The 22,828-nt window shown below is 42.7% G+C and overlaps 1 protein-coding gene across 1 annotated transcript in view; it reads right to left on the bottom strand.

The window, feature by feature from the left end:
• Positions 1–22,828, bottom strand: part of LOC128733832 (zwei Ig domain protein zig-8) — a 127,998-nt gene that overhangs the window by 57,198 nt on the left and 47,972 nt on the right. The window contains exons 3-4 of the mRNA XM_053827649.1: positions 11,263–11,340; positions 10,983–11,115 (exon numbers count right to left, since the gene is read on the bottom strand). Coding sequence (XP_053683624.1) covers positions 10,983–11,115; positions 11,263–11,340 — 211 coding nt within the window. The remainder of the gene's footprint in view (positions 1–10,982; positions 11,116–11,262; positions 11,341–22,828) is intronic.

The raw sequence follows: 22,828 nt of genomic DNA, 5'->3' as shown, positions 1-22,828 counted from the left end.
TCTCGGTACTTTAACGACCCTTCAGAATACGTTCACACTTCGACATTTGCGACAGGCGACAAACTCCTGTGCTCGCACTGCTGGCAGCCAGGCAGGAAGTGTTATCACTAACTATCGTTTATTCGCGCGGCTGCTGTGGCCGCCGGGGTGGAAGAGCAGCTGCGCTGCGATGATGTTAATGATGATGACAGAGACGTCGACAACGACGACGACGATGACCATGCGCTGTGCTAGTTGGAAACGGATAAAATCGGTGTCATCGGCTCAATGGGAACGCTCCAAAAACCGCTTTGCAGCTCGCTAAAGTGGAAACAGCATAAATGCGAAATCCAGACCACTCCAGAGTAATGTGCAACCGCTGCTGCGGTTGGATCGTTTCGTAATGGTGCGATCAGTTGTGTAGAAATGATTTTTTAAAAAAGGAGAGAAGAGGTCCAACATTGTCCCCAGCTTTGAGAGGGATAGTGGCGGGGTTTTAATTGTATAAATGGCGATTAAACCGGTGCTTGGTTGTTAAAAAAGTATAAAAAAGTAAATACGCAAAAAGGCGAAAAAAGCCTTTAGCTCTAATAACATAATTAAATGGGACTAATTGACAATTTTGATTTTGAGGTGCTGATTTGCAAAACGATTTGCATTTGTATTTTATCTACGGTCATAATCATATTTCCAACAAAAAATTGGAATTTTAGTCGAATTCAAATTCAATCGAAAACCGGATGCAAACCTTTTATCATGGTAAACATTAATAGATAAAAATGACTGATATGTAATTTAATTTCAATCTTCGGGGTGCTGACATATTGTGGCAACAGATGCTGTCGAATTCGATGGGTCCTGTCGGTGACACAATTCACCGGTAATTACATATCCGTCCCTCTTGAATGACTACAAAACGAAATGAAAACAAACAATAAAAACACATGAATATAAATTACCGAGATTATTTCGTTCAATAGAGTGAAGCCAATCGCAAAAGAGAATGCTATTGATCGATAGATTTTGCCCGAGCCCGAAGGCCATTTATGGGAAAAAATGTCACCTCGCGCGACGCGCTGCAAATGATTTTATTTTTATTTATTTTATTAAAAACAACTGCCATAAGGGCCAGGATTATCGCAATTTGTGAACAGTGCAACGAATGAATGATGAAGGCTTCGGTATTTTTTACGGATCGTTGAGTTTAATGGTATACACGGCAAATTTGTTTTTATGACGGTTCTACAACAATTACGTTGATTAGATTTCCCAATAGACATAATATGAGTTGTTTGTTGAATTTATCTTGTATTTGGAGTACGTTTATCGATTCCTGTGGCTATGAAATAAAAGGTTAAATACATTCAAAAACATAACTTCCACGGGTATCCTCGGAGGATATCTGACAACGCACGATACAACATTGTCGTGCTTGTCTCTCCATTTCTCAGGCGTCTGTCGAGACTTGCTAGCTGACATTGCTAGTTCAGTGGTCATCTCTCCGCTATAAATCTTAGATATACGCTCCCTCCGACAGCACCGCTAGAAATCTTGCATGTTCAAGAATCACGTTCTCCGACGTTTCTACTGTCTCCCCGCATTCCGGGATCACTGTGTGTCCGATCTGGTGCATGGATTATTTGTAGCAACCGTGACCCAATAGAAACTGCAACAAGAGAAACTTGACATTTTCGTACTTCCTGTTCAGTAAAGTCGACAGAGCCAGAATGAGCCAGTAGTACCATTTACCTTTCTCGGCCGTGACCTAATCTTACTGCAATTTGCCCAACGACACTTCTCTTATCGGTTTGTTAATTCCTGTGACGTTTCTTCGTTTATAGCACTCATTGTGGTCGCCAGGGTCACAATGTAGACAATACGTTTGCTTTATTTGCTGCTTGGTCTCTACCGCTGTGATTCAAGTTCGACCTTTATAACCTAGACTTTATAACCTTTATTGACGTTGAAATACAAGTCAGCAGCTGCCACTTACCAGGCCCATAGATATGAGGCATGATTCTTATGGCGCCTTCTCAGAGGCATACCTCAGTCATCGATCATTTATCATTCATCATTAATCACAGAAGCGTTGATGCAATGACGTGCTCTCCGACGGTGATTCTTGCCTGCTGTACTGCTCTGCGGTTACTTCGAGGAGCAGGGTCTCTGACAATTTGCAATTTTGTGTCTTATATCCAGTTCTCGATTGTTTCGATCGACTCAGTCGCCAGCATTTCTCCTCTTCCAGTGTCTTGCACATCCCAAAGCAGATGAAACTTTGTGGGACTCCCATCTTGATATATACCATTAGCCATCCTACGGCGATCTCGTAAAGAAGCCCTTGATTCTAAAAGTAATTTATCAGAATTCTGCGTAGATATTCCGAGACCGTATTCTATAAGCGACTCTCGTCTGCCCAGTTGCATCTCTTCGGTAGTTTGCCACTTATTTCAAGCACATGACCTATTGTGCTGGAATTTCCAAAGCGTTCCAGGCATAACACTAACTTCTGAGCCGTCAGGTATTTCAGGCATTTCTGAACTTGTTCAAAAACGTTTGATTTGCCGCCTGCTGGGTCACTTTAGGGACTCCATCTTTACCGAGCGCCTTTTCTAATTTTGAGTCCTCTATCTGCTACAACTAGTTCGTCGTTGGAGACTTGCAGGACGTCTGCGTTATTCCTTTTTTCTGCATCGTACGTTACTGATGGCCAGATCGTAGGGCCGGGCGTCTTTTTAAAGTACATACTCTGCATTGTCGCCAGGATCGAGTTTCCACCGTTCAAGCTAACCACCAGTTAGCCGTATGTTATCATCTCGACTTGAAAAGACTATTAGAGTCAAAAGGATCATAGCACAAGGCTCGTAATTGTTCACCGTCCGCCGAATTTCTTGGGCGAGGACAGGATGCTGCTCCATCAGTTAGAACCCCGAAAGTTCGGCATCGTTGCACTGCACGAGATCTATCCCAAAGGCTAGAAGATGTGAAGGATCCGTGGCGACAAAAACCAATTTAACCAGAACGGTGGAGCGAATAGGTTTCCTAGTGTTGGGCAGAATGCAGGATTGCGTGATTCCCTGGAAGGCAATCAACGAGAGAACTATCAGAACTGGACGACTACACGACTAAAAGGAAGTGTTTACGCTTTCTAGAAGACAATCGCTGTTCGCCACGGGAAATCAAGTTCGCCATCGGAGATTGGAACGCCGTGATCGAGAGGGAAGCAATGCCCTATAGTCTGTACAGTGACACGAACGATAGCGGCCAGCGATACCTAAATTTTGCAGCTTCCGGAGGCCCTGATCAACAGCACTTTTTCCCTGCAAAGATATCCACATAGCCATCTAGAGATCGCCTGACCAACGAACAGTGACCCAAATCGACCATATTCTCATCGATAGCCGGATTTTCTCGCTCCCAATGGGGTTTACCTAGTGGCAGTACGTGTGCGCTCAAAACTATGGACGATATATACCTCACGAAAAAGCCGCCTGGTTCGGTTGCAGATTTGGCAATTGGACAACCCGTGAGTTGGCGAGAGCTCTTCCTCTGTAAATCTAGGGGCTTCAACCCTCGACAACGGATGGAGCAGGCAGAGCCGTAGCGTGACAATGTGGCGCCCTTGGCGAAGACTCGGTTTAACACTCCGTCGTTTCTCTAATCATTTTATTATTGTTGATAAGATTTCAAATCATCAACCAGCTTCTGGACCTTGCCTAATTCTAAACCACGATTTTTATCAGATATTGTTCCAGATTTTGGAATAGATTTGGATTAGATTTTGAATCAATTTTTAATCAGATTTCGGATCGGATTTTGGATCAAATCTTGGGCCAGATTCTGGAACTGGATCAGGCTTTAAATCAGATTTTGGACTAAATTTTTGAGCAGATTTTTTTGTGACAGTTCTTGGACCTGGAGCAGAATTTGGACAACAGTTTTTAAACCTCCAATCAGACCTCCAATCAGATCCGGTTTTGAAACAGATTCCGGACATGCACCATATTTTGGACCTGGACTACATCGTAGACCAAATTTTTTTTATCAATATTTGTTTCAGATTTTGGAACAGATTGTAATGTAGTCCAGGTCCAAAATCTGGTTCAAAATGTGATACAAAATTTGGCTGTTGGATTAAAATCTGATCAAACATGTGGTTCTCCAAATTTCATAAAAATGCGGTCCAAAATCTGTTCCATAATCTAGTTCTGTCACAAAATCTAGAACAAAATTTGATCAAAAATATGGTCCAAATTATTTTCCAAAATTTAGTTCAAATCTGATAAACATGGTGCCCAAAATCTAGTCCAAAATCTGATGAAGCTCCAATATCTGGTTCACGTCCAGAATCTGATCCAAAATCTGATCAAAAATGAGGTCCATAATGTGATCAAAAATATGGTTCAAAGTCTTAGCCTAGATTCTGCATCAAATTTTGCATCACATTTTTAATCACATTTTTGCCCATATTTTGGATCAGATTTTGGAGCCAGATTTTATACCTGGACTACATTCTGGACCTGCATCAGATCTTGGACCACATTTTCATCCAGCTTTTGGATTGAACCATATTTGGACTTTGAACCATATTTTTGATCAAATTTGGATCAGATTCTGGACGTGAACCTTGGAGCTACATCAGATTTTGGACTAGATTTTGGGCCACATGTTTATCACATCTAAACTAAATTTTGGACAATATTTTGGACCATATTTTTGTTCAAATTTTGGATAAAGTTCTAGACCTCACATTCTGGATATTTTAGATCAGATTTTAGGCCACCAATCAGATTCCGGACCTGGAAAGTATTTTGGACCTGGACTAGATTGCAGACCATATTTTTTTTATCAAATTTTGCTCTAGATTTTGTAACAGAACTAAATTATGAAACAGATTTTGTACCGCATTTTTATGCAGTTTGGACCAGGTTTTGGATATTTTGGACCACATTTTTGATCAGATTCTAATCCAGAAGCCAAATTTTGTATCACATTTTGAACCAGATTTTGGACCTGGACTATACTGCCGCCAAAACAGTCCCATTTTCTGTAGAGTTTCCTATATAAATGGGACTGTTTTGCGAGTAGCGTCAGTACCACTTCTTTTCATCAAATTATGTTCCAGATTTTGGAACAGATTTGGGCTAGATGTGGACGATATTTTGAACCACTTTTTAATCAGATTTTGAACCCAATTTTGTGCCCGGTTCCAGAGCCATAGTGTACATGTATATTGTGGCGGCCCATCAGTCCAAAATCAGTTTTTCTTTGCAGTTTATTTTTTTACAACTAGACTATCATACCTGGTTCGTACAATTCCTTATATTCAGTACTTCGCTACACTCGAGAGTGCCTTACCGAAGTTCAAGCCGTTTTTGGCGCCCTCTAGAGCTAGTGCCCATGTCGGGGGTCAGTCTGCCCAACTGCACGCTACGGCGCTGGGAGTAGGACACGATGGGCCAGGTATGAGGCTACAACCACTATGCTAGGTGAAGAAACCTCGAGTGCACGAAATGATTGGTTTGACGGGGAATGTCAACAAGCCTTGAAGAGGAAAAAAATGAGCTTGAAAAAACTATCTAAGTATTGCCACGAAATGAGTTGACCACGATCTTGAGCAGGAAAAAGCGCCAAAAGAAGAACTGAGATTGTGAAGAGCTAGAACAACTATTCCGGGCTAAAGAAACGCGCAAGTTCTATGAGAAGGTCAACCAATCTCGTTATGCATACATAGCGAAGCCTGATATGTGTAGGCATGATGAGGGAAACCTGGTTTAATTAACTTAGGAGTGCCTATAAACGATAACAGCTTCCCGGCTCCCGGTTATTTTCGTGGATTTCAAGGCAGCATACGATAAAGTTGAGCGCGAATAGCTATGGCAGATAATGCACGAGAACGGTTTCCTGGACAAATTGACACGGCTTATCGAAGCTACCCTGGGGCTAGTGATGTACTACGTGCGTGTTTTTGGGACACTCTTGTGTCCCTTCTAAGGGACACAGCAAGGGGATGCACTGTTCTGTAACACATTGTTGAGTAAAACATTGTTACTGATGGTGTCATCCGGCAAGTGGGCATCGAAACGAGATGGACTATGTTCGACAAAGATAACCATGCCCTAGCCATCGCAGACGACTTTTACAGCATTACTAGAAAGTTTGAAATGGGGAAGACAATCTACGCCAGACTTAAAACGGAGGCTGAGAGTATTGGACATTGTCCCAATCAATGCGTCAAAAACGAAATATATGGTAACAACAGTCTCCTGAGAAAACAACATCCCACGGATAGTGACTATTGACGGCGGTAGACTGGAAGTGGTTGATGAGATCAGGTATTTGGGATTTCTGGTCACCACCGACAATAATACGAGTAAAGGGATTCAACGACGCGTTCAAACCATAAGTCGATCCTACTTTTCCCTCCGCAAGTCGCTTCGGTCAAGAAGTTGCTGCCAACAGCTAACGATGTACAAAACGCTAATCAGACCGGTAGTCTTCTACGGACTACAGGCTGTAAATTTGCTTATGAAAGATTTACGTACACTTGCCTTATTTGAGCAAAAGATTTAACGGACTTATTTTAGGGGAGTACAAACGGACAGCGAAGAGTGGTGCAACGTGAACGATGGAAATCTCTCCAAGTAATGCCTGCAACTAGTGTCTGAAGTCGTGCCTGACGTAAGTCGGGAGGGCACGGTGGATCAGCCACGTCGTAAGGATGCTGGACGACAGTACAGTGAAATCTGTTCTCATCAAGAACCCCATCTGCGCCGGAAACAGAGAGTCCCAATATGCTAAATAATTCGGCTAGAGGTTGAAGCCGACTTGCGTGTGTTGACTTTCAGCAAATAAATGTAAAGTAGTTTAGGATCGAGAACAGTGGAGAAAAGATTCCGATACAGCACGAGTCATCACAGTTCTATGCTGCTAAAGGAGAGGAGGAATCGCTTCCAGTAGACAGACGTACAGTTTTGCTCAACCGGATTACCAACAGTAGTATTTTATCAACATGCATCTCATCTCCTGTTCTTTTTGTTCTAGTCCAGTCCTCACATCGTCTTCCTGCATAGCTTATTCCCGAGGCAAAATACTCGTGGGGAATCAAATGCCCGTGAGCAGGCTTGGCTTACAATTTTCGCTTGGATTTTGCTCTTTTGATTACTGCATCTCAGCCAAGCAAAATTTGGAAAAGTGATGTATGGGGCGTTTGTAGAATTTGTTATTATCTACAATATTGCTGAAGTAAGCGTTACTGTGCATTTTGTATTTATGGCGCTATAAGGCTGCTACCCTCTTGGTAGCAAAAAGAGCGCTCTTTTTGCTACCAACGGTGTTGCTGCGCTACAGCGCCGTAAATACTAAAGATAAAACTTCACTTTCCTCAGCAATATTATAGATAATTTCTAGCTCTACAAATGCCCCATACACCACTTTTTCAAATTCTGCTTGGTTGAGGAGCAGTAATCAAAAGAGCAAAATCAAAGCGAAAAGTGTATGCCAAGCCTGCCCGTGAGGCTGATGGCGCACTGGGATACAAATTTTGCATTACTTTTTCTTCTTCTTCTTCTTCATCTTCGCCCTCGATTCCACTCACGGGCGGAAGCGGAAGCTCTAACGTGTAATCGGCATCAGCAGAGCGGGCTGCAATGACGAATAACGAGCGATAACTGTAGCTGTTAGCTAAACACATAAGCGCAAAATTCCATTGCAGTGCATGAAAAAAAATAAGTGTGGGAGTTTTAAATGTATGCTTATGCCGGGTTGTTCGTTAGAATGAGTACGTGTGTGTGAGAAAATTAGACCTCACGAGTGCGGGTTTCGCAACACTGCTCACGCCTGTGTATGAGCGCCACGAACCAAGCAGACAAAAGAAGATGTTGGGCTTGTCGCTCGACCTGAATGACCCGCCAACATTTTATTTGTTTCCAGCCTAACATATGCGTACGTTTATGAGACCCTTAAGGCCGATGAAGGTCTAGAAGAGAACAGATTCACTGCACGGTCATCCGGTATTCTTGCGACGTGACCGACCCATCGACCCGCTCGACCCTCTCCCAACTTTCGACAAGTGTACTTTGAGAATCATTCCGAGTTACCTGCAGTGTATGGTTCATACGCGTACGCCATTCTTCGCTTTCCGTTTGCGCTCCACCTCCTCCTGATGAAAATCTATTCGCAACAAAACACAACAACCAAACACTGAGATAAACGTAGCGGAAAAGTGGCATTGATTTTTCGGGAGAGATTTTCGAATTTCTTCAGAATCCGCAACCAGCAGATTCATCTTCGATGAAGTAGCAAGGTATGAGGACGCAGTTTCTGAAGTAACAGGAAATATGAACCGAACTTTTTCTTTTTTGAAGGCTTATCATTCTAATAATGGGTTTCAAGAAACCGATAACTATTCAAAAGAAATGGCGGTTGACTGTGACCAGTGTTACGAAGCCCGCACTTGTGTGGGATAATTTTCTCACACACGCGTACTCGTTTTAATGAACACACCGGCATAAGCATTCCTTTCGGACTCCCGCTCTTGTTTATTCATGCACTGCAACGACTTTTGCGAGTGTGTATTTAGCTAATAGCCACGGTCGTCGCTAAAAAAAAAACCAAAGCCTTGGGTTTATAAAGTCCTTAGACATTACCCTTCTTTACCGTCAGTGCAACGACTCCTACTGACTCTATCTAGCAAGCACCGCCTAGCCGAGATTCGAACATTCGACGACTGGCTTATTAGACCGCTATCGTACGTCGAAGCTAACCGGGCGGTCGTCACTCTCGCACGTTATTACAGCCTGAGCAACTGTTACCGATCACTCGCGAAGACTCGCACTCCCACCCGCGTATAGAATCGAGGGCGTAAGATGAAGAAGAAAACAAAAAGTAATGCAAAGTCTGTATCCCAGTGTACCGCTAGCCCTCACGGGCAGCTGGCTGCTCACGAGTTGTTTGCCACGTAAGTGATTATGCAGAAAGACGCTACGAGACTGGGCATTTGCGAGTGTGTAGGTAGTAGAATGTCAGCACACAACAACGCCGGCTGTTTTTGTTTGTTTTGGGGCGCTATTTTGAGAATTTGCATGGAGCGACAAATTGGCTAGCGCCGGCCCTGTCTATCCCAGTAAATGAGTTACTTATTTAAATTGGAACAGGCTGTGTTGTCTTAAAATGTCATAGAGACATATTGGAATACCTGACTCTTCTTACATAACCCTAGTATACTGTTAGTGAAAGTTATCAAGCATTGTAAATACATCAGAATAAAGAACAATATAATATCACTAAATTACGCGCGAGGCAGTAATATCATCATGATTTTAATACATCGACAACGAGAACTATCCGAGAGCAACGAGAATGAATTCGAAGGCCGCCCGCCCGAAACAACATGACATCTCTCATAGAATCGAATGGACGATGGCAAAAGCAAAAGCTCTCTTTCCCCGATTATACTCAGCAACTCCCACACTCACGAATTCTATCAATAAACAGCGTCATGTAATACACAAATCAGAAACCACCAAATACTTATCTCATGCTTGCAAAAAAATTAAATACTGACGTCAGGTCAGTAGCAATTTCGCGTATTTGGTTTTGGTTTACTAGTTAGCTAAATGTTTTGACAATTTTCTTTTCTATGCATTTATGTAGCCATGAAAAGCGGAAGAGAGGAGACGCGAAGAGAATCTCTCATTGTCACATAGGTCTATTTGAAAAATTTCCAGAGATTTAATGAATTACAGCTGACAACGGTCCTTTATTCGTGATTTAATTTTTATTTATACAGCACTATAGGTACTGAATTTCACGCACTCGAAATAAAGGCAACTTGAAGTAGCACGTTAAGTCATTTTTTGTTGCATATTGGTCAGTTAGTAGAACACATCACGAACAAAACCAATGAACTTCTGTGAAGTGTAGCCGCACGGTTGTTTTTGCTAAATAAATAATCATTCCCCAGCAAAAGCAAACTTTCAACAACAGTTGCAGTAACATCGCTCGGAACACATTTTCCGTACATTAGATTCGATTTATATTCATGCAAGCTCCCGGAAGTGCACTTTCCGAAGTATAACTTTGCCTATATCTGGAAAGTGGCGAAATAAAAGTTAGTGTAAACATACGAGGTTCACCTTGCTTCCGTGACGAAAAGTTTCGATAGTGTGTCGATATTTTTTCCTGCTCTCAGCACACATCCTGACGGGCAGCGGATTTAGCGGCCCATTTCTACAGCAGCCTTAGCCAGTTCAGCGGCTCGTTTGCAACGTAATTCGGAATGCCTGTGTATGGAGTTTTTAATTAAAAATATAGTTGATTTATTGAACAACTTTCACTGCAGTATAGGACCCAATAGGGCGACGTATTTATCGGTAAGAGCCGGGGGACACACAAAAAGCAACGTGGATGCTGTTCGGACACCAGTTCGATAACGTGCCGGCCGCTTATGGACTGCTGGCTGGCTGGGCGATGAATTCCAAACTGCAGAACGAACAACACACCGGCCGGCGCTGCGGCCCCAAGCGAACGGACCAAAGGACCGGCCGGCGATACATGCCAGTTCAAAATGGCTTCGCTATCGACTCAGACCCAGCAAGGGAGTCCCCCAAGTTGAAATCTTTAATTGTAGTTTTAAATACTTTGCCGTAAAATCGAACTCGTTTTCCACTGGAATGGAGCATGTAAAAGAAGCATAGTTTGGTTACATACTCGATTCTGGAGAAAGTTGGAATGCAGGAATAAGTTTATGGTACCAATAAAAAACGAGATAATTCTTACCGGAACATAGGTTGTGGTAAATTTCATACTCGTTAAACCGTTTTTGTGTCTTCTATATTATTCAATCAATTTTTAACGAATGCGGTGATTTTTAGAGTTGATAAAATTTCCATTTTAATCTATTTGTTTCTTTCGTTTTGCCATCCATAACAACCCCCTTCATACAACAGTCATACATTCAATTCACAACCACAGCAGAGGACTAAAAGTATCCTTGTACTTACCAATCACATTGAGCACGTAGGACAGTGACATTTTCGGCTCGGAGTTGATTTGGCACTCGTACACACCGGAGTCCCGCACCTGGGGATACTTTATCTGCAGCGTCCAGTTGATGGAGTTTTCGGGCCTTATCACCTGTACGGTTCATGCCAAAGGAGCAAAACGAGATGGAATAAAACTTAAAAACTTAACTTCTAGTTCTCACATAAAAACGTGTCTCTGCATAGTGACTCTAGAGTATTGATTATTATTTTTATGCACTCTGTCCAAACACAAACTCACCTGAAATCGCTGGTCCGATGTGTAGGTTGAAGAACCGGTCGTGAGGATATGCAAGTCTCGCTTGCGGATCCAAGCCACCTGCAGAGAGATAGAGAGAAAGAATTTTAAAATTAGACACAAAATTTAACTTAAAATTAGACATGAAATCGAGCATGAGCATAGATCGAGAAACGGAATGATTAAAAAAAGTGACGAACAGAGCAATTAATAGTGTAAAAAACAAATGACTTAAAATATATTCGTAAGGTCAAAAAATAAAATTAATGTAAGAGACAAGCTGCGGTACTTTTGCAGAAAACAAGTTTTCTCAATTATCTTATTTTTGGACTTCAGGCATGAGTTTTAATGGCAAAATTTCGAAAGCAGGGTATAATTATTATTACTGACATATCATGTTCATTCAGAAGCTATAGATTCGAATCACACAGGTATTATTTATAGTCTTGTTAACCTACACTAGAACTTTTCACTCACTAAGCTGAGCAATCAAATGCTAATCAAGTGTGATGTTCCATTTGATTAAACAATGAAGTTCTTACGCAGAGGTAGTTAATAATTCTAGATCAAATGCGTCCATAATAGCCTTTGAGTGCAGAGGGATCTTCCGAGATAATCTAGCTAAGCAGCGGAAGCTGCTATCACTGTCATAATCTGAACAGCGTTAGACAACTTCGACATAGGAACTGTTTTACAGTATCATATGTGATTATAAGGAAACCACTTGAGCTGTCTCTCAGATCCAATCGCAGCCCTTCCCAACAGTAGGAATATAATTTAAATGAACAGATAAAAGGAAGGAAGTATGATTGAAAACATATCTTCTGGGAAACTTCTTCTCAATGCTTCGCATTTTATCTTTTAATATCCTTCAGGAAATATATCCAATAAACTGCAGTGCATGCAATTTAATAACTTTCAGCATTCATACGCAATTGTGCCCGTTCCCAATCCCACTTGGTTTACAATACTGTTGGCTAAACATTAACGTTATGCTTGTAGTTCAGTAGAAACAACTGCTGATAGTGCTGCAGCTCTGTGAGTGAGTTGAGCGAGCCTGAAAATGCCACTTACTGTGAAGAGCACGCCTAAGTATTATATTGGCACTCCTCTCGTAAGAAGAAGGCTGCCCCTGCTTCGATACTGCTGCCGCTAAGCTGGCACATGAGATGATGCAAGGATTAACTGTAGTCAGAAGTGGGTAGGTACCTACGTTTCCGGGAGAGCGAAAAAAAAAATGCTCAAGCACTGGCACTGCACTGGGTGAAGTGCGAATCTCGGATGTCGTTGCCAATATTACTCTATAAAGCTTTTTTATCGTCTTTTGAAGTACGTGTTTGAGTTAAATGGTGGTAGCAATATATCCACTTTTATGTTCAAAATCAAAGTTTAGCATATTAAGTTACTTCTCTAGCATCTATAAAGAGATCTAACAGGAACTAAATTGACATAAAAAAGCTGTTCATTCTCATTTTCAAAGTTTTTTTTAAATCAAGAGAATATTGCAATGGCAAGGATACTGGCTCAATCGGTTAAGGAAACGGCTGACATGGATTTTTTCCTGCAACTGTCAATGGCGTGCCGATATATATACAGATGGTGGGGCGATGAACCTTAAAAATCCTCTTTTGGCATAGAAAACTAAAGCAATTATGTCTCCTTCGTGTTTGATCGGACACTTCACTGGATAATTTCAAGGATTTGTAAGAAGGAGAAACTACCGGAGCAGTGGTATCAGCTTTTGTGGCAAGAGCAGCACGTTCTTCATAATCGTGGGGAATATTGCGGTTATTTACATAAATTTTCATTGTGTTGCGGCGGTAGTCTGCATCGTCAATCACCGCAACGAGAACAAGGAAAGGTGGCCAAATATTTTTTGGTTTATATGTGCAATTGTTACTGATGCTTTAGCAACTAAAACTACCATAAAAAACTTCTTTTAGCCTCTTACATTCAAAAATCTGTTTTATATAAATCATAAGTACAAAAATTGGTGTAAATAGTAACAAAATTTAAGAAGTACGGAATGGTGATGCAAATAATCTAAACAATAGAAATTGATCTATTTGTATGGCACCTCTGGAAAAAAGCACATCCTTCAATATTTGGCGAGCTCAGCATTGGGCGATAATGTATCGATATAACTGGTATCGACATTTGTGGACGAAATCTCGATAGAGATTTTTTCGAAATATAGTTAATTTCGGTATGCATATATAAATAAATACAACAGCTCTGTAAATGTTAACACGTTATACGGAGTGTTATAAAATAAATGTAAAATGCTGATCGTCACGTGATGCGAGCAATTTTGCTGATTATGCTTTCAACTGAGTATACGTATCGATATGTGAAAAATATCGATATTCAATTAACGAAAATTCGTCAGCTTCGCTCAATACTGAATTATTTTGACAGCTTGCTATGAACTTTCCGAGAATGAAAAGATTTCTTGCAAAGCACAATATTTGTTCCTTCGAAATTACCGCAGCATGATGCTGGTCAACGCCGCCGACAAGGTGCTCTCCCAGTTTTTGTTATATCGTCTATCGCCAATAGCACGAGAATTCGTAGGACAGTACCAGGCGGTCTTTGTGTGGGGCCATGTTACTCTGGATTAAATTTTTAATCCTCCATCCTCCATCCTCCAGAAATGTTGAGAGTACAACGCGCTCAGTCCACATATCCTATTTTTATGGATTTCTGGGCAGCATGCGATACAGTCGAGCGCGAACAGCTATGGCAGATAATGCACGAGAACGGGTGTCCGGACAAACTGGTGCGGCTGTTCAAAGCTACCCTGAAGCGAATATTGTGTTACGTGCGTATTACGGGAGTCCTTTCGATTCGCACAGAGGATTGCAGCAAGGGGCTAGACTGTCCTGCATTTTTTTAAATATCGTTATTGAAAGTGTGTTCTGGCGAGCGGGCATCGAAACGAGACGAACGTTCTTCAGAAAGAATTGCCAATTCCTAGCCTTCGCAGACGACTTCGACATCATTACTAGAAACCTTGAGACGGCGGAGCCAGTCTACGTCAGATTAAAGACGGAGGCGGGGAGGATTGTACTTGGTCAACAACCAATTATTTGGTAAGACACAGGCTCTTGAGAAAACAATGTTAGCCTCCCACGGACAGTGACTATTGACTAGTGATGGGCAAAACAGTAGTTTATCGTTATCGCGATATCATTTTGTATCTAATATCGGTATCGCTCGATATCGGATTTTAAATTATCGATATCGTACCGATAACCGATATTTTAATGAAAAACAATTTTCAACAAGTTTTTTAACTGTAAGTAGAAATTTGCCCATTTTTAGCCAAATATGGAATCATCTGCTCTTACATTCAAATTAAACTAAATTTAATCTGCACATTTGACTACATACATGCTTATAGTTCCGATACTTTGAAAAACGCTCCAAAGCTTTTGCATAATGCAATATTTTTTTTTATTTTTGGGTCTTCGAGTTGTTTTTTATCTGACTGGATACTTTTCCAAATAAACTTAAATAACACAGTAAACCTTTCAAAATAACATGTTCCAATTTTACATCGTAGTACTTGTTCTAACAAAGTACACCAAACCTCCGACATTTGACCAAATTGACCAAACTCGTGACCTTAGTCATGACCTTGAAATGCGGTCAGGCATATATTAATATTTTTTTTTGATCTACAATTGATGACTTACCGTCCCTCTGACATTTGCTTTTTTAGTTAACGAGTAAAACTTTTTAACAGTGGGTTAAATCGCTTATTTCTCGGTAGCTTCCCTAAGACGCAAATTTAAGCAAAAGGAATGAGAGTTCATTTTCCTTCGCCTACAAAGTATAACTCTCATTCACAGCATACAAAATTTATTATCGATATCCGATATATTTCTGACGCTGCGTATCGATAAAATATGCGCGATATTATCGATATTATCGGATTTATCGATATCGTCCCAACCCTACTATTGACAGCGATGAACTGGAAGTGGTTGATTGTATTTAAGATTTCTAGTCATCGCCGACAATAATACGAGTAAGGAAATTCAACGTTGCACTCAAGCTGCAAGTCGAGCGTACTTTTTCCTCCGCAGGACGCTGCGATTAAAGAGCACGCGTTGCCGCATAAAGCTGACGATGCACTGGAGATAGCAACTTTACCTACGGAAGAATGGCACTTGCTGTATTTTAACAAAAGGTGTTGCGAACTATTTTTGTCGGAGTACAAACAGATAGCGAAGAGTGGCGCAGGCGCAGGGCTTCGACCAACCCTTTTTTTCTACCGCAGTCACACCAACGCGCATTCAAGTTCACACCGTCCGTTTAGAGGTGGAATACGAACGCTATGCATAACACAACTGGCAGTTTGCTCAGTCAAACGCCGAATGCACGCAACAGAATGAACGCGTTCTAAAGCTTTTTGACATTTTCGTTTCAATCAAGTTGCCTTTACCGTTTGGAGCAGCGAATGCAAAACAGTCAAATGACTGGCAATCACCACGCTAACGAAAAGCAACCGCACAATCGTATGATTCAATACTACAAAAAAACAACCACTACATGTGCATGGAAGAAGTCGGTCGGACTCCGTCCAATACAAACGAATATTTTGCTTGCGTCGGACCGACGTCCGGGTGACAAACTATTACTGTGAGCAGCCGATTTGGAGACAAAAAGAGAAACGAAAAAATACGTCACCGTATGCTTCCAGTCAGTTTGCAGTTTATATTCTCAAAGCGCAAAGCAAAACGGGAGATTAACTGTTTGCTTTTGCTGAGATGCCGCATGAATTGTAAGACGGCAGCAGCGCAAGCGGCAGATTGACTGGATTCGAAAAACAGTCAAATGATCGTTCAAAAAGCGGAGTTTGAATGCGGAAAGTTCGCATTCACGGCAGTCACATTCAACTTGCGATCCCTTTTCAAGCCCTGCGCAGGCGTATGAATCACGAGTAGCGGGCACCATTTGGGGAGATTCCCATCGAACACCTGGCGAAAGTTGGGAGACTACGATGGGCCGGTCCCGTCACAAGGATGCCGGACGACTGTGCAGTGATATCCGTTCTCTTCAAGAACCCCACCAGCATCAGGAACAGAAGGACCCAACGTGCTAGATTCGTTAACCAGCTTGAAACCGACTTGCATGTATCGAGACGTTCAATGAATTGGCAACGAGTAGGTACGAGAAGGTACTAGGAGTTGGACAGACGGGAGAAAAAGAGCCAGAAAAAAGCAAAATGGAAAGAAAATCAAAACTAGAATGAGAAAGGAGAGAAACGAAAGAAAAAATATGACAGAGCGGGAGGAAAAACGGGACGCGAAAAGGGGAAGTGTAGACTACTGAAGAAAAAGAGGGCAACGAAAGAGGGGAAACATTTAGACTTAAGTTCGCTTTTTTAATCCATTGTATTAACGTAAACATTGTGATTTTGGTAAGTAAAACAGTAATTTTTCCTTCATTATTCAATACGGTCTAGCAAAAAAGGGCCGACCTAGACCGATGCGATCCCAATTAATTTCGATGGCCAATATATTACTAAACATCTATACAAAATTTGATTTGCTGCTTTTGAGCAATTTTTACGCTATTGACATTTGAAAAATGCATATTTTTCTAGAAAAAATGCCTATAACTACAGCACCGAAGGAGATAGTGACTTGATTTCTTTAAACAAAATGTGCGTATTCATTGGAAGTGAAAGTGCTCAGAAGCCAAGATTTGTGAAAAATAAACACGAAAGGAGATATTAGGAAAAAAAACAGATTTTCAGGTCCACCCCGTCCAAAAAACTTTAAATCACTCCATCCTATCAACCACAGGAGAAAGGACTTTCATTTCTTCAGCAAAGTAATTCAAAATTTAATGTTCTTTAACTTTGCTGAACATATTTTTCAGCTAACTTAAGCCATAAAAAGTTTATGTTTTGTACTCGCTTACTATAATGACCACCTTGATGTCATATACACCAGAAAATGCGGAAGTTGGAATAACAAATTTTCTCCAAAGATACTATCTACCTAGGACTAACGGTTCTAGCATAATTACTTTTGTCCACCTAGATTTGGGTTTCATCCCACGGTGCGGCGGCGGCGCACAGTGGGACGGATTAAAAAGAAGACGGACATCGATATTTGTGACGAAACTATTAAATGTATCACCTTAATGGCTTCTGCAAAATTTCTTCACTTTATAAGAATTGTTTTATAGTATTGGAAGATTAGGGATTAAGGGGATAGCACAACGGGTAGAAAAAATAACTTTTAAGTTTCAAGCTTAACGTTTTCGATTGGTAAGAAACATTTGTAGATAATATTATTTTGAGCAACATCGCTGAAGAAAGAAACTTCTGAATCTCTTAAGGGAAAAAAGTTACGGAACGAAACTTGCGGGTACTCCCTTAATATGGGGTTTTTCACATAGCTCTTTTATTTTAACTTCTATAACCATGAAATGTTCTGCAAAGTTGTAGACAATGATAATATGCATATTTTTGTAAAATATGTGGAAACTCCTCAATAGCCGGTTTTCAAGTTGTTTAAATTTTATGCTTTTTTTATTGCAAACTTGAAGGGTATTTGTAGATTTGTTTATTTGTATAAAAAATATCAACAGGCCTACTGGCCCTACTGATACACTTAACCTAGAATCTACGTGCTAGTGCCAGGAAACGAGTTTTCAGTACCCCGCGGCTGATGTTTAAGTCGAAGCTATGTGTGAATCGATTGAAATGGCGTTGCAGACCGATGATTGTGCTAAATGTGCTATAGTTGGTTCGCCGATGCGGTACACGCAGAAATGGACCGTTGCGTAGAACACGACTTTGGACGTATATGTTGAGGTTCGCGAGTAGACATGGGCAATCCACTCTCGAGGTCAGCATGTCGGCGACTGCCATTGCTCTGATCACGTCGCGACGAGTGGTCAACGGGTCAAGATCGATGAGTCTGCAGCGTTGTTCATAGTAGGGCAGCTGAAAGGGGTCGTTCCAGGGCAATCTTCGAAGTGCAAAACGTATGAATCGGCGCTGCACTGACTCGATTCGGTCAACTCCATTTTGGTAGTACGGACTCCACACAGGAGCACAGTACTCAAGGTTGGACCGGACAAGAGCACAGTAGAGAGCTTTGAGGCAGTAGATGTCGTTGAAGTTCTTGGCGATCCGCATGATAAATCCCAGATTCCTGCAGGCCTTATCGACAATATATGCGATGTGCTGTTTGAAGTCGAGCTTAGAGTCAAGCAGTATTCCCAAGTCCTTAACACAATTTTCGCGGCGTAGATGCACGTCTGATAGAATGTAGTCGAAAACGAGAGGGTTCAATTTCCTTGAGAATGTAATTATTTCACATTTGTCGGAATTTAGCAGCATGCGGTTGTCTGTGCACCATTTTGCAAAAATCAGCAGCTGCTCTTGCAGGAACGCGGCGTCGGACGGACTATCGACTTTAGCATACAGCTTCAGATCGTCGGCAAAAGAGAGTCGCGGGCATTTAAGCAGGAAGTTGACATCGTTGAAGTAGATGAGGAAAACCAAAGGTCCGAGATGGCTACCTTGTGGAATTCCAGAACTAGCAGTGAAAGGTCTGGAGGTGAACCCGTCGATACTAACTTCTAGGTGGCGATCGGAGAGGTAGGAATTAAACCATCGTAGCAACGAGCCTCCGATTCCGAGTTTGTCCAGTTTGGCGATGGCGATTCGATGGTTCAATTTGTCGAAAGCAGCGGAAAGGTCCGTGTAAATAACGTCCGTCTGCGACCGGTCGTCGAAACTTTTTATCACGTCGGACGTAAGAGTTAGAAGATTGGTTGTCGTGGACCGCTGGGGCATAAAGCCGTGTTGATCGTCTACGACATATTGCTTAAAGAATGCAAATACAGGTGCATACACAACAAGCTCGAACAGTTTTGATATTGAGTTTAGTGCAGAGATGCCGCGATAGTTATTCACATTTCTCCTATTTCCCTTTTTATGAACAGGAAACATGTATGCCGATTTCCATATTGTTGGGAAGACACCTGTACTGATTGATAAACTGAACAGGTGGCTCATCGGAGCAGCCAAGGCGTTGATACACTGTTTCAGCAGAACAGACGGAATACCATCCGGTCCAGAAGAACGAGAGGATTTTAGCTTCGCGGCGGCTGATATGACCATCGCGTCGTCGATGGAAAGGTGAGTTAAGCAATTGCTAAGTACGGGGACGCACTGGATGGCTGCGGAAATTTCTTCTCTTGTCAATCTTTCGTCAGTAAATACGCTGGAGAATTTCCGCGCGAATAGTTGGGAAATCTGTTCTGTGTTACTGGCAGTTTCACTACCCAGGAACATTACCGAAGGAAGCCCGTTGTCCTTCCGCTGTTCGTTGACGTGCTTCCAAAAGGATTTGGGATTCCTTTTCAGTCTACGTTCGATGTTGCTCAGGTAATTCCGGAAACAGGAGCGACTCAATCGTTTGTAACGCGTGTTGATCGACAAGTAGTGGTTACGGAGTGGCAACGTTCGATATTTTGAAAATTTCTTGAGAGCGGTCTTTCTCTCGGATTTCAGACGTCGTAACATAGCGTTTACCCAGGGTATCTGCTTCAGAGCGGGCATGGTTCTTTTTGGGACATGTCGATCGATAGCGTAGTTCAGGATGTTGGAGAAAGTCATGGCGGCAGAATTAACATCATCCTTGTCCAAAACTGCATCCCAATTGATGCTAGTCAGGGTTCTTTGGATTTCCCTGAAGTCCGCACGGGCGAAATCATAGTAGACGATCGGTGGTGCACTAGTCGCGTCAAGACGTATTTGTTGACGGATAGTAACCAGCAAGGGTGGATGATGTGGAACGTCCTTAACTAGAGGGGAAGGAGCCATCGCTATTTCGGGAGCCTGAACTTGCACACTAGCAAAGCATAAATCGAGAAAGCGACCGTTTTCGTTGGCAATGTTGTTAACTTGTTGCATGGTGGCAGTGCTGTAGCAGTCGAGTAACTCGTTAGTGAGTGGGGATAGAGACGACGAGGATAGAGTCAACGTACATGAAACCATTGCCTCGTCCGCGCCACTTTAACCCAGGCAGGTTGAAATCGCCCATAACTATTATCTCGTCTACTGGAGACGCCATTGAAGCTATTGCAGTAACTGAATTCATATGAGCATTCAAAATAACGGGATCGCGGATGCGATCAGGAGGCAGATACAGTGCACACAAGAATAACCTCCGGTCTGCAAGCTTTACCGTCACCCACACTTGCTCGACGGGCAGCCAGTTGTCATTTTCGACGATAGACGCTTTGAACTGGTGATGGACTGCTATCGAGACGCCACCTCCTGTGCTTTTGCGACTATTGTGTATGCTGCGGTCGCAACGGAACACCTCATAATTAGGCCCAAATATCTGCCGAGAGCACGTACGATTGTCAAGCCAGGTTTCGGTCAATACGATTATCTCGTACGGACTGTCGGAGCAGGCGAGCAGATAGTCAACAGCACTCGTGTTCATGCCGCCCACATTTTGGTAGTAGCAGTGAATATGTTGGGGTTCTGTGCGGTTGTACGGTTCCTGGTTGCGAAGCGAAGGACTGGAAGCAGAGTACGGATCACCAGTGGGGCGGGAATCAATAATTACGAACTTGCCTGGCAGGGGGTTTTGGACGCCCCGTCCGCTGCTCCCGCACGCAGGACTGGGACGGCTGCTGGTCGCTGGCTGGAATGACTCGACTGCGGCAGGGAGGTCGGGGGCGTCCATGGTGCCAACAACAGTGCATCCCGGTGTTCCGGTGTAAGTTGGTTGACTGAAACTGGCAGGAGCGTCGTGCCGGCGGAAATCTGCTGGCTGAACTTCGAGGATCGGTAAGCCGGTAGTTGAAGAACTGGAAACGTAAACTGCATCAGCAGAGAAATAGCGGTTCAGCGTTATATACTTGCCGAGGGTGGGTGTCTGGAAGCCCTGGCTCCCGCACCCGCACACAGGACCGGAACGACTGATGTACGCTGGCGGGAATGTCTCGACTGCGGCGGGGGGGTTGGGGGCTTCCATGATGCTGTACTCGATGCATTCCGGTATCGCCTGAATTTCAGCAACTAGGCGTCTGAAGTCGACGGCTCTAAAGGGGCTGGAGAGTCCAGCGCCATCGGAGTCACGGATAAGGTGTCGACAGCAGAGTTACCGGGTGGTTTAACGGCTGGAGTTGCAGGCGGAGCGGTGGGAATAGGGGGAAGCCATACCGCTGAATTCGAACGAGCGTCGTCGAATTCCCTAAAAGCGATTCCTTGTGGCCAACAGTCGGGGGTCAAGGCCGCAGCTTTGTATTTCAAGGGAATGCCAACCTTGAAGGACACGAAATTTAGCGACTGGAGGTCAGTACCCTTTTTTACTAAGGGAACAACTCGAATGGCATCCCGAATCTGTAGGCCATCCCGAACTAGTCCTTCGACAACGTCAGTGGTCACGGTGGGGTGGAAACGCGACAAGTACACCCAGAATAAATTGGGTGGGGAACTGACCACAAGCTTGTCACGGTTCTCGACGGGCCTCGTTCCGGTGGCCGGTTTATTCGGAGTCACCGAGTCACCTCGGCGACGTTTTGAAGGACGATCGCGGTCCTGTATCCGCATCGGGGTTGCAGCATTGACCTTGTCGGCAAGTTTTGCAACCTGATGGTTATTCCTGACAATTTCGTCTTTGAGTTCCGAGATTCCATTTATTTGCCCCTCGATGACGGTAGAGATGACATTTCCGAGAGACGAAACCACACTTTTGAAGCGCGCAAACTTCATTAGTTTTACGCACTCGTCACACATCCAGAATAGGTTGGGGTTTTCGTGGAGAATCTTCGAGAATGGGCCGTTGAAACCAGCGCACCGGACATGGCAGGTTTGGTCGCAAAAACCCATACATGTAATATGATCATCTGCTTTCTTCAGTGTTTTGGCACAGCGGTCACAAGCGGAACAGTTGGTCATATTGACTCGAAAAATATCGATTCTTGTTAGAGTGTACGGTATGCGACCGCCGATATGGATGCCCTTAGAATCACTCTGACAGCAGGTACACGCAGCGTGCAGATTTATTTCCGTGTAGCACTGGCACTGGCTTCGTACAAGATGTAAACAAAACAGTCGAACAAGATCACTTAAAAGCTCGTAGAATCACTTCGATTGTGTTCGATTATTAAAATTACTATTGAAAAACGCCACAGGCAATCTTCGTTAGCACTCTTCACAAAGAAAAAACAATAAAACAAACGATAAACAAGTAAAATAATATCGAAAACTTAGCGGGTGGTAAAAACACAGCTATCAACGTTCAATACACTGAAAGTAGATGCGTAGAGTATATTTTTTGAGTAGTAGCAGAATGTAGCAGCTGACTTATAATGTTTTTGGAACATCCACTCTTCATATATAAGAATTTGTATAAATGACAGCGGGATCTCATGGGCCAAATGAGTAAACTGCATTTAAGTTTTTTCAGTTTTACAGCACAAGAGAACGTTTAAAGCCGTACAAATCTCTACACTTACACATAAAAACAAATTTAAGCACAAATGCCATAACCAGAGTGAACAGTAAAATATAACCTTT

The sequence above is a fragment of the Sabethes cyaneus genome, chromosome 2 (assembly GCF_943734655.1).
Source record: "Sabethes cyaneus chromosome 2, idSabCyanKW18_F2, whole genome shotgun sequence".
Lineage (NCBI taxonomy): Eukaryota > Metazoa > Arthropoda > Insecta > Diptera > Culicidae > Sabethes > Sabethes cyaneus.
The sequence above is the reverse complement of the archived record's forward strand: the minus strand, read 5'-3'. Positions and strand labels throughout refer to the sequence as shown.